Source organism: Pipistrellus kuhlii, unplaced genomic scaffold, assembly GCF_014108245.1.
Source record: "Pipistrellus kuhlii isolate mPipKuh1 unplaced genomic scaffold, mPipKuh1.p scaffold_m20_p_2, whole genome shotgun sequence".
Lineage (NCBI taxonomy): Eukaryota > Metazoa > Chordata > Mammalia > Chiroptera > Vespertilionidae > Pipistrellus > Pipistrellus kuhlii.
The window spans coordinates 150,497,360-150,511,048 of NW_023425515.1; the positions used below are offsets into that span (position 1 = coordinate 150,497,360).

The window sequence follows — 13,689 nt, forward strand, 5'->3', positions numbered from 1 at the left end:
TCTCTCTCATTGATGTTTCTAACTCTCTATCCCTCTCTTTTCCTCTCTGTAAAAAATCAAAATATATTTAAAATAAATAAAATAAAATAAAATAAAATGAGTGAACTTTTTTATGACTTCCCCATACATCTGGACAACTGAACCTTGTAGCAGTTCTACAATTTTAAGTTCAGGAATATACTTTCTAGGAAAATTGAGGTTAACAAATGAAAATGTTGCTCACGTTTGAGTCTAGGAAACCTATTTGTCCCATAATCATCCTGTGTACTGTATAACTGTGCTTGAGGAGACACATGGAGCTCAGCTGGGACAGTCCTGGATCCACATTCAAAATAGCTTATGTGAAAAAGTGCTATAGGCTTGTATGCATAAGGCAGGTGAGCTCTCTTGGTTTCCATATGCTACCCTCTCCCCTCAGATACTGTCACATATCACTCTGCACTTCTCTGAATGAGAATTTTGTCCCTCCATCCATCTTTTCTGAAGAATATTGCTGAGCACAAGTTTGGGTGCCCACTCTGCTGCCTCCCCTCTCCATCTCTTAGATCCATTAGCTTTGCTTAATTTAATGGTTCTAAACTGGTGCTGAGCCTGCATTTCCTTTCAAGCTGTCTCCCCTTGATGTCTTACAATATGCAAACAGGCAGAATATCATTTGATAAATCTAGGAGAAAAGAATAATTAGAGCCAAAACTGGTTTGGCTCAGTGGATAGAGTGTCAGCCTGTGGACTGAAAGGTCTCAGGTTTGATCCCAGTCAAAGGCATGTGCCTTGGTTGGGGGCACATCCCCAGTAGGGGGTGTGCAGGAGGCAGCTGATCGATGTCTCTCTCTCATCTAAAAAAAAAAAAAATCAATAAAAATATATTTAAAAAAAAAAAGAATAATTAGAGCACTTGGTAAATTAGACTCCGATGCATACCATCACTCAGCATATTGTTGTTAGCAGTGGTGGTTCCAATGTTTTTTAATTGGTAGGAAAACTGCTCAGTTTCTTTTCCAGGTTGCTCAAAAGGAGATCTAAGTGGTGGCTTGGTGGGGGATAAAGTTGCTCTTGGAAACAAGTCAGCAAGAGAGGAGGTGGTGTTTTGTAAGTTAGTAAACATCTATTGATTCCTCACTGTGTAAGTTTATTTTTTTGAGTGGGGAGGCAATTAAAATGTGAGCAAAACAGCCTCTGCCTTCAAAGGGGCTTACAGTGTACAGTGAGCAATGACAGTCTTCAATACAAGGCGATATAAGGACACCAAATCTCCTCACTAACATTTCTGAATTGCATCTCAAGTGTCAGTCAGATTTTTGCTGACTTAATAATCTATCCAATGTCAAAGTTGATCTGAAAATTTCTATGTAAAAATTAATATTCTCAATATTCACCAAAAGAAAATCTTTAACTTGAATGATTATTCCTATCAGCATACAACGTGACTATATTTCATGTGAATGTGAATTATGGAAATCTATAATTATAGATTTCAGTCTATAGCATTCTGGTTTATCCCAGGTCCTTTCTTTTTCATCTTCAAAGCAGGAAGTTCATCTGTTACATCCTCATATCAATAGAAAATAGAAATTAAAAGCTACTTCATGCAGAGGTCTGAGTTTGAACTGTTGGAGCAAGGAAGTACCCTGAGTTTAAGTTTTATATATACTACATGGGATAAACCTGGGTGCTAACTGAATGTTTACATTCCCCTAGAATTATATTTCTATATGGAAATATTAGCAAACTTACTTTATGAATACACTTTGAAATCATGTGAGTCCTTATAAAGGAAACATTTGAGAAGAATGGCACAAGTTCAGTCTACTGGCCAAGTGACTTATAAACTAGGTCCTCCCATAGAAAGCACCGTGTTAGCTGGTCAACAGAAACACTGGCCAGTTTTGGCCAGTGAATGTGTGGATTTGATTTATGTGAGATCATCAGAAATGCTTCCTCATTAAATTTGCCTTCTTTGCACTGTCCCGATAACTAAGCCCATGGCCTTCTTTTCAAACGAACATAAGCAGTTTCTCTTCCTTATAATCCCCTTCCATTGGCTTAGGTACTAGGCCAGTGGTCGGCAAACTGTGGTTCGTGAGCCACATGTGGCTCTTTGGCCCCTTGAGTGTGGCTCTTCCACAAAATACCACGTGGGTGTGCGCACCTACAGTGTGAGCCCACGTACATGGGCTCACTTTGTGGCCCATGCGCAGAAGTTGGTTTTCGGCTCTCAAAAGAAATTTCAATTGTTGTACTGTTGATATTTGGCTCTGTTGACTAATGAGTTTGCTGACCACTGTACTAGGCCAACTCCTTTTCACATTTCAAGACTCAGTTCAAAAGCAGGCCCTTCTGAAGCCTTCCTTAATATCTTCTCCATTTAACCTTCCTTAAATTTCCCTTTCTCTAGTTTCCATGGACATATGTACATATTTTTTGGAAAATTTCGTTGTTTCTTGCACATACCTACTATTGTGAAGGCAAGTAGTATGTCTTAGGTTCTGGGAAGGCAAAGGTACATAACAAAGAACCTACCTAGTGCAACTATACACACGGTGCACATTCAACATCCCCACATAATGTAATGCACTAGAATGAACAGTAAAAAACAGAACAAATGTGGTCCTTTCCCCAGGCCTCCAGGTTAAACAGGGAGACAAACACTTGAATAAATAACTGAAGTATGATAAGGAATGGTCCGAATATAGCTGAGAAACCCGTTTTTGTTTTTTTCTAGGGGATTAGAGAATTAATCCCTAGTACCAGGCTTGTTCAAATAGGAGGTAATAATGGGATTTCATGTGGAAGTTGACACAGCCAAGCAGCAAAAATCAAGGAGTTCTGTGCCTATCAGCTATTGAGAAAGACACAGATGGCAGAATACCTGTCACATGTGTTCTGAATACGCAGGGAAAAATGTAACTATATTTGAATAGACTGTATATCATAATGGATTGTAAAAAATAAAGTAACAGATTTCTGTTTCCAATGTACAGTCTGAACACATGGAAAAGGCTCTGATTCAGGATGAGAGGGAACCACAGGCAAAAAGCAAATCCACATTTTTTTTCTGCATCATTCCCTATGTGGTGCTGTGTTTGGCTTTATCCTCCTCCTTCCTTCCTTACCCCATGATCAAAGTTTTGAACTTGAGTTGCTTCCTTGAAAGTGAATAACACAGGGAAAGCAATGAAAATGATTTACTACATGGAGAAGAAATTAAATTTAAAAGAACACTACTTCATGATCTGTTCATAAATTTTAGATCTCATAATTTTAATGAAATGATCCATATCTCCTATCTACCAATATATAGTATATTCTGCAACTATATATGGCAATATAATTAAAAACAGTTCAATTCGTGCAGTCATCCACAAGTCAATGGCTCAGTTCATATCAAAGGCATAGGAAAAGCACTAAATATTAATTTGGCTCGACTGCTTTTATGGGTTTCAATATATGAATTGGGGCATGGAGGCAGGGGAATGTAAACATTCAGTTAGCACCCAGGTTTATCCCATGCAGTATATATAAAACTTAAACTCAGGGTACTTCCTTGCTCCAACAGTTCAAACTCAGACCTCTGCATGAAGTAGCTTTTAATTTCTATTTTCTATTGATATGAGGATGTAACAGATGAACTTCCTGCTTTGAAGATGAAAAAGAAAGGACCTGGGATAAACCAGAGTGCTATAGACTGAAATCTAATCCCCAATGTGATGGCATTGGAGGTGGTCCTTTGGGAGGAAATTAGGACATGAGGGTAGAGCCCTCATAAATGAGGTTAGTGCCCTTATGAAAGAAAGAGAGCCCACAGAGCTCCCTTGTTCCTGCCACAATGTGAGGCTACATGGGAAAAGGTTGTCTATGAACCTGGAAGCCAGATCTCATTGGACACTCAAATCTGCCAGCTCCTTGACCTTTGACTTCCTCCCCTCCAGAACTGAGAAATAAACTACCTGCTCTATTGTATTCTGTTTTAGCAGCCAAATTGGACTAAGATACCACAGTGTTTGCTTCTCTACAATACTCTGGTCTTAGAATAAAACCTAGATATTTAAAAAGACTTGACACTTCAGAGTGGTTGATAGATCCCAGAGATTGGGTAGGACACCAAAAGGTGGAATTACTAATTATATTACTTTCCCAGTGTAATAGTCTTATACCTAGACTTATAAAAACCAGTGTTTCTGAAGTGTAAAGAGAATTCATGATTAGTCATACAGATTCCTACTTAAAATACATGTGGGAAGCAAAGTTCTAATTATTGTTAATTATCACTGTTTTCAAAAATTTAAAAAAATAGCCTATTGTTCTATATGCACATTGACTTTTTTCTCTCACTGTTATTTCCATAGATACCAAGGTTTTCTCAGCCCTTATCCTCACAAGTGGAAAATAAAAAGCAATATTGCCCTCACTTAGGTTTGCACTGTTTATCCATCAAATTCAGATCTGAATTATACTAGTGACATAGTATGAAATCTAGTTTGACTTAAGTATTTAGTTTTTAGTATAGAACAATAATCACTATTAACTCTGTGTATGTGTGTGTGTGTGTGTGTGTGTGTGTGTGTGGTTCATGAACCCCCTTGTGAAAGTAATTAATGTTGTAGACCCTCTTCTACGGACAAATGCATATATGCACACACGGAAGTTAAGTAATATATCAGGTCTAGTAATAATGTTGTTTTTAAACATTCGTTTAAAATCTTGCTTGGCGTTGACTTGTATTGACATAACCTTCAAACACGTGGTATCTACAGAAGTGTGAAGTACAATTAACAAGTTTTGCTTGAAAAAGTTTATGTTTGGTTTGGTTTTTGTTGCAAAACTAGGGCTAAGAAGATGGCGGATGAAGAGCATATTCGGCACTGCATGCTTTACGAGTTCCAATTAGGAAGAAAAGCAAGTGAGGCTGCAGAAAACATCTGTAGTGCTCTTGGTCAAGATGCAGTTAGCGCCAGAAAATGCCAGCGTTGGTTTGAGAAATTTCGCGAGGGAAATTTTTCGTTAGATGACAAGAGTGGTCGAGGCCGTGTGTCCAATTTTGATCAAGAAGCTCTTCAAGCTCTTTTGGTGCAAAATCCTCAAATGACCCAACAAGAGCTTGCGACAACTTTAAATTGTTCACAAAAAACAATTTCCAATCAATTGCGTGCACTTGGCAAAGTCCAAAAGTTTGGAAAATGGGTTCCTCATGAGTTGACCAACAACAACCGTAATCAAAGAGTCACAATTTGCAGTTCGCTCCTCTCTTGTCAAAACCGTTTGCCGTTTTTAGAGCAAATTGTTACCGGAGATGAAGAATGGGTGCTGTATGTTAATTTGAAAAGGCGGCCTTAATGGTTGGACAAAAATGAGGCTCTGCAGCCCACGCCAAAACCTGACTTGCATGCGAAAAAAGTGATGTTGTGTGTTTGGTGGAATTTTAAAGGAATTCTTCATTATGAACTTTTACTATCTAACCAAACCATTACAAGTGCAGTGTAGAGTGCCCAATTGGAAAGGTTAGCCCAAGCTTTAAGAGAAAAAGAACCCGCGCTGATTAATCGGAAGGGCATAATTCTTCACCACGATAACGCACGACCACATACTGCAAGAATCACTGCTGAAAAACTGTGCCAGTTGGAATGGGAAGTTCTCCCTCAACCTGCATATTCTCCTGATATTGCCCCTTCCGATTACCATTTGTTTCTTTCTTTGCAAAACTTTCTTCTTGGAAAAAAATTTAATAATGAAGAATGCCTCAAAAATGCATTGACCGAATTTTTTGCATCAAAATCACAAGAATTTTACAACAGAGGGATTAAAATGCTTCCTGATCGTTGGGCACAAGTAGTAGAAAACAACGGCAACTATATTGTTGATTAAATTTTGTTGTATTGTTTAAATAAATTCGATTTTAAAAAGTATTAGAAAACGACATTAATTATTACTAGACCTAATAATCTCAGGAAATCCACAGACTTCCTCAACTCTTCTTGTGAAACTCCTTATATAGAGACAAAACATTTAGTTATGTTACATATACATTCTGGTCAAGTCACTTATCAATTATGCACTGATATAAGTGAAATAAGGTTCTTGTAAATAGAGAGTAATATATTTTTCCCTAGAAGTTTTATTTTGCTGTGATTACAATTTATTCACTTATTTATTTCTGGCCAGTTTTTCCTTACTTAGAGTAAGAGTCACATATAACTTTCCCTCTTACATATCCAGGTGTTATGGGAAGTTTAACCGCCCCCCACCCACTGTCCCACCCCCACACGCACTTTCTCATTCCAATGCACCATTGTTTTAGTTTGTATGCAGGAGATTCCTGTCCAGGAAAGATGAAGGCAACAGAAGACATGATCTGGACATTTACATTTGTGACATAATAGATTTTTTCATTGCTGACAGAGTTGAGTTAGGGTACTCCATTACTTGCAATCAACACTAAGTCAGAGATTTCTGGATAGTAAGATATTAGATTGGATCTTTTAATACATTCTTTAAAAAAAATCAGTGAATTAATATCCCTAATTAAATCTTCTTTTCCATTGTTCATGTTTGCTGAACTTCTTTTGGTTCTAGGACAGGCATTAAGTAGGTGTATTTAAGATAGCCTCCACTGAATAAGGCAGAGTGTGGAGAATGCAGGGGACTAAGTCCCAGGCTTACTTGCTGGGATCTGCTCCTTTGAAGTAGGCGTTGACCGTTTCTGTAAATGCTGCTGCAACAGGGAGGGTGTCCTGGGCCCCCATGGTCAGGGGGCTGGGTCCCCTGGAGGAACCTGTATAAAATGAAAAGTTTTCATTAATATGGGCATAACAGACATTTTATATATGTGGAACTATATTAAAGGATTGAAGAATGTAATCTATTACTAAAAAAAGTAATGTGCTAAGAACCATAACTCTCTATATTCAACACAGAGCTCAAATATTTAAAAAGAGATATTTGGCTGGTTTACAGACAAACACACTTGAAATTAATTCAGTATGTATTTTACTACAGAAAAAAAATCCAAGCAGAAGAATAAAGTCCTAGGTGTTTCAATGTTTTGCATAAAGCACAAGGCAGTATTTGCATGACAGTTTGTACACCAGGTAGTTAATACAGAAAATTAATAGCTTCTTATTTGAGCATTCACCCTACATAATGGCCCATAACACTTTTAGCATTTATTCATGTTAAAGACACAAACAGTAACAGATTACAATGCTACACTTTGTCCTTTCCTGGATTCTTCCCATTTAAAAAAATCTGGGATTATTTCCCAATTATTCTCAGATCAACTAGGCTCAAGCTTACAAGTCCAAAAATTGGACAACCAAAATGTACACCTTGGCTTGGAACAAACGCATAAATGCATCAATTCATACTATCCTATATAATAAAAGGATAATATGCAAATTGCCCCCTCAACTCAGGAGTTCGACTGGGAGTTCAACCAGGGGGCAGGGCCAGCTGGCCAACTGCCCATAGCCCCTCTCTCTACCTCCCCCCCCCCCCCCCCCCCGCCTGGCCTGATCAGCCCCTATTGGGGCAGGTCTGCCAGATAGCCCCTCCCAATGCACGAATTCCAGATAGCCCCTCCCAATGCACGAATTCTTGCACCAGTCCTCTAGTTAAAAATAACAACAATACACATGTTATTGAACGCCTGTTACACACCAGGCACTGCACTGGATACCTCACAAGAATATCATGCAACCCCACATCAGCCCCGTGGGGCAAACATTAGAGTTCCTATTTTACAGAAGAGAAAACTGAAGCTCAAAGAGGTAAGCGACTTGCCCAAAACAATAAAGTTAGTTAAGTGGCAAAGCTAAAATTCAAACCTAGATTTGCCGCCCTATAAAGCTCATGCTTTTCTTATTATGTCATACAGTTTGTTTAAATGAGACATTTTCTTGTATGGTTTTGACATAATGTGAGGCTTCCAAAGGGAGCAAGGCTTGGGATTATTATCTTTGTTGTTAATATGTAGGTCTGGTGCTGAACAGTAAAGTGTTAGTAATTACAAAGTATTTAATTATTCCCCCACTAATGCTTCAAAGGAAGACATTTACTCTTCCCCGCCCCATCACAGACTGCATGTTATGCTTCTTTAATCTTCAGTAACTGAGTCACTTCTGTTTTGTTCTCTGGCAATGAAAAAAATATATCCTTTGAGTATCTCTGTCTCCAATAAAGTTTTTCTTAATAATTCTAGCTCATGCTAGTCTCTTTCTATTTCCCTTGGCTGTTAACATCTAGTAGTTGGCAACTGATTATACTAGTAAGAAACAGCTGCTTACTCTCTGCTATGTATCAGGTACTATGGTGCTGGGATTCAAATATAAATTAAAGAAAATCCTTGTCTTTAAGGAGTTGCAGTTCAATGTGCTAACGTCACTATCAGCATTACCACCACCAGGGGTCCTCAAACTTTTTAAAGTGGGGGCCAGATCACGGTCCCTCAGAGAGCTGGAGGGCCGGACTATATGAACTAATTCCTACTGTAACACCTCGGCTGCGCTCACTGCCCAAAAAACCTGGCGGGCCGGATCAGGCTCCTCTGCGGGCCGCATGTGGCCCGCGGGCCGTAGTTTGAAGATGCCTGAGTCCATTCACTACCATCACCATTACTTGCTGCATAGTTACCAGGTGTGGTACATATATCATCTTTGTAAAAATATGAAGGAAACATTACCTTCATTCTGTAGTTGATATAGCCAAGGCTCAGAATTTATACAACTTGGTCAGTCTTGCACTGCTGGTACACAGAATATTTAAGATTGGTACTCAGATATATTTAAGTGCAAAGTTTAGGCTCTGAGGGCTATATCATTTTACAGACTAAGTATTCCTACTTAGCATCATTTGAGGGCAAGTAAACTAGTAAAGTACCAATAGTGAGTCTTATACATGTCTAAGTCTTTGCTGCCCACAAGACTGTAAACATTTAGAGAGAAGTATGACATGAACTTCTTTTATGAGACCTCCATATTCCATTAAACAGAACCTGAATTATATTGACTTTTTAATAAATAAATTATCCATTGCTGGGTCCCAAAAAGGTAAAGTTTATGCACATCTATAAATAAAAAAGGCACATGTAAACCAAGTCCATTATTTTGTTACAGCGTTGCTCATTTTACTTGTTCACACATTAGTTCAGATATTTATTGAATGAATCCTAGGTTATTCTCCTGAAATAGCATGGTCTCCCTAGCTGTTGGTTAAAACTTGGCAAGGGGGCTGGATTCTCACTATTATATCAGAATCATAGCCGCCTTATGATTGTGAATTGGGGTTTTGTGAAGGGATAGATCTTCAATAAAATTACTAGAGCAATTTAATAAATGCTTTAAGAATGGTACGAGCAAAGCTCTATGAAAGCACTTCATGCGTGGCTAGGTCAGGGAAGGTTTCATTAAGGTGTTAAGATGGCTGAGGTTTGAGGATGACTGGAATCTCAGGATGGGGAGAAGGAAGATGGTCCAGCATGTACATAGGAGGACATATGTTTGCTCTGTTCACATGATTATTTTGAGAAGCCATGGGAAGTTTGACATTACTATTATTATGTGTATGTGTGTGTTTTTGTGCATGCATATATATGAATGTGGTGGTTATTGAAGGCTGAGACAAAGAAGGAGATGAGACTTAGGGATTTAGACATTAGGTCATGAAAAGGTTTATATAAATATTTAGGAAAATTTGTCTTTATTTTATATGTGATATATAGGCATTAAAATCATAGTTACTTTGTGATAATCTAATACAAATCTATGATGCTTTTCAGAGTATCAGAATTATAAAATTTGAAACAGAATTATAAAATTCTTAAAGTCCTTGGGAGTCCTGGAACTGAAGTTAAGAATACCCTCTATGGAAAATGAGAGTGCTTTGAAGTATTTGAAATAGGACAGTTAAAAGAGGGCTTGAGTTTAGATCACTCTAACTATAGTGTGGTGAAGAATTTAGTGAGGGAGACAATAATGCAGGCAAGGCGACCTCTTAGAAAGAAGATAAAATTGTTGATAAATGCTGATATTAGTAGATAAAGAGAATATCATGTATAATATTTTTCAGTTCTTCAAAGCCTTTAATAATCTCCCATGATATTCTTGTGAATAAAATAGTGAAACTGGGTGGATAATAGTTCTTATCAAGTGAACTGATAAGATGAATCACAATATTCAATGACAAGTATATATTATTCTACACATATTCTACAAATGTTGTGCCATTTCTAAGTAGCGATTATTCTAAATCCATTTTAAAGCAAATTCTTCTTCTTTTTCTTTTTAACTATTTCCTTAAGATAAAGTTTTATTTTATTTTTTTATTTTTATTTTTTAAAATATATGTTATTGATTTTTTACAGAGAGGAAGAGAGAGGGATAGAGAGCTAGAAACGTCGATGAGAGAGAAACATTGACCAGCTGCCTCTTGCACACCCCGCAACCAATGTACATGCCCTTGATCGGAATCGAACCTGGGACCTTCCAGTCCGCAGACTGGCGCTCTACCACTGATCCAAACCAGTTTCGGCAAGATATAGTTTTATTACTACAAAGTGAGATGACCAAACTATAAGGCAAATACATTTTTAACTAATAATAATGAAAGATTAGTTTATATAAAGATTATACTTAGTTAAAGTGCTATTAGTAATAAATGAATGCTTCTGTTCCCTTGCAGTATCTTAAGAGAGTCTGTTAATATTATCATTAAAAAATTGGTTTGAAATCAGAAGATTATCTAAGGTGGTGAAAAATTCAAACCTTATTGCCTAAGAGGACTAAGAGGAGCTTGTCAACTATTTTCAAATATGTGAAATAATATTACCAGACATTGACCCAAGGGACCACAGTTCATGGCCATGGAGGTGCAAGTTAATAGCTTCATGATCCTGGGCAATTCAATTAACTTTAGATTTTCTCAGCCATAGAACAAAGGCAACTGAATACACATACTGTGCTTTAGAATTCTATGATTTTTAAGTTGTTAACAGTACTTATAAAATTTGATCAGTAGGAACAACTTTCAAAGAGGGAAATAACCTGCTTTGAAAATAGTATCTCTTCAATGGAAGTTGAAGGGGGTGTTTGTCAAACATTTACTGAACCTCAACTGCGTGCAAAATAATGGTGGGGACACAAATATGTAAACTCTCAAGAAACAAGACATAAACATATGAAAAACATAATAATTAACATAAGCAAACAAAAGCTTAAGACAATAAAGTGATAGCACAAAGTTTTTTTCACCCAAGATTAATTGTCAAATAAGCTGGATGAGGGCGCTGTTCTGAGATTGAACAAAAGGAAGCTTGGGCTCTGGTCATACAGATTTAGCTCTGAATCCTGGCTCCTCCGTTTACAATCTGGATGACCAGGAGAAAGCTATTTAATGTCCATGATTCAGTTTCCTTACCTTTAAAATAGATCAGATAATAATAATATCTGTGCTAAAGGCTTGTGGTGAACATGAAATGGGTTATTTGTGAAGTCCTTAGCACAGTATGTACTCAAAAGACATAATTAGTGCCATTTGTGTTATGTCTTTGACAAACTGACAAAGCTGTTACTTTGTCAGGGCAAGCTTTAGTCAGGTTGTTGAAACAGTAGGTTCTTTGAAGTTAAGTAGGAAACAAAGGGAAATGATACCACAAATGGTATTTTTCATTGAGCATAAAGTAAATTAGAATTGTCAGGTTTCTTTCATCACTTAAATTCTATCATTGTAAGACCTTTGTTATCTGTGTGGTTATCATATCTGTTTAAGTTGCTTGATATAATGCTTGGACCAACAGAAGGTAAATGTTTGTTGAATGCATGTTTGTCTTTTGATTTATTAAAGTGTGAGTTCTTGCAATAATTAGATATTGTACTAGGTGCTGAAGGATACACAGAAAAATATAAGATATGCCCTAATTTTCATGGGGCTTAAGGTACGGAAAGGAACTATAATATTAGATAAAAATAAAAGGTAAAGCATTATGTAAAGTTGAAAAATAATTTGATATTATAACATATTACTATCAATAATCATTTTTAAAGAATTCAAGGTAGAAACAGTGTTTATTATGTAGGTCCTTCCATAAAATAAAAGAACAAACAAACACTACTATGGCTTTATGTTCTTTATACATTGAAGGGATAATCAATTTCAGTACAATTATCTCAATTTCACTAGCTCAAGGTTATTCTGCTAGTAAGTGATGGTGAAAATCAATCCTAAGTCTCCTGACTCTTAACAAAAACAATAGTAGCAATCACAAAACCTTCTGTAGTTTTCACTGTTTACCAAGAATTATTCTGGGAACTTTAGTTATATTAACTCTTAATCCTGGTAATTGCCTACAGGACTAAGTTATCTTTATTATCCTTGCTTTACAGATGAGCAAAAAGGTTTCACAATATACATAGCTTTGCCCCACAGCCACTCAGTTAGTGTATAGTTAAGGACAGAATTGGGATGAAAATTCTAAATAGGAATGCCTGACTCTGGATCCCACTCTCTAGCCTCCTCTGCTCTAGGAGCACAGAGTTAGAACAAAATTTTGTTAGGTATCTGAAAATACCGAACATTTGTAGTAGCCCAGAAGGATGAGTTGCTGCCATCAGGTTGTAGAATTCTGACAAAATAACAATTTCATGTACACTTAGGGGTTCTGAGAAATGGAAAATGACACAGAGTCTGAGGATATTTTCTGAAAGGCAGTTTTCTGTGACTCTCATCATCAAGCAAAATTATACACACACACACACACACACACACACACCTCACACACACCTTAAGGTAAAAAAAATTTAATAGTATGGAATATTTAAAAGATAAGATCCTTGATTCGTGGAATATAGAATATAGACTGTATATATCATACAACACTAAAGGAAAAAAGGGAACGGAGAGAAATTTTAAAAGAGAAAGATCTCCCCCCACAAAAGGAACCCCACTGGAGTAACTCAGTGGTTGAGTATTGACCCAGGAACCAAGAGGTGACTGGTTCAATTCCCAGTCAAGGCACATGACCAGGTTGCAAACTTGATCCCCAGTAGGGGGCATGCAGGAGGCAGCTAATCGATGATATTTTTCTTTCATTGATGTTTCCATCTCTCTCCCCCTTTCTCATACTTAAAAATAGAATGAATTTAAAAATATATATATTTTATTGATTTTTTTACAGATAGGAAGGGAAAGAAATAGAGTTAGAAACATCAATGAGAATCATCGATGGGGATGTGCCCACAACCACGGTACATGCCCTTGACAGGAATCGAACCGGGGACCCTTCAGTCCACACGATGACACTCTATCCACTGAGCCAAACCGGTTTCAGCTGAAAAAAAAAATTTCTTTTTAAATAAAAGGAGGAAAGGAAGCAAAATACTCCTTTTCTCCTTTTATTTAAAGGTACAGAAATTGGGTAAAAGTACAAGAAAGTTTACAAATAAGTGAAAGTTTGCATCCTGAGTTTAACAAAGATGCATCATCTCACAACCTTGCTGGTCACTGCATTAAAGTGAAGTATGTAGTCAAGGTGGGCAAATGGCCTTGACATCCAGAAATGAGGGTGACAGAGATGGAACAAACACATGTAAGCAACATAAAATCTCAGAATGCATAAAAGAAGAAAGAAGAAATTTCAGAAATTGTATGAAGCAGCAGAGAAAATTTGGGTTTTATTTTTTTTTTAAAGCAGTTCATATTAAT

General features: G+C 37.1%; 1 protein-coding gene across 19 annotated transcripts in view; it reads right to left on the reverse strand.

Moving 5' to 3' along the window:
• The window catches only part of SGIP1 (SH3GL interacting endocytic adaptor 1), a 198,971-nt gene that overhangs the window by 15,889 nt on the left and 169,393 nt on the right, over positions 1 to 13,689 (reverse strand). For all 19 annotated transcript variants that reach the window (XM_045584495.1, XM_045584493.1, XM_036444904.2 and 16 more), the window contains one exon: positions 6,658 to 6,769. In XM_045584495.1, the coding sequence (XP_045440451.1) occupies positions 6,658 to 6,769 (112 nt within the window). The remainder of the gene's footprint in view (positions 1 to 6,657; positions 6,770 to 13,689) is intronic.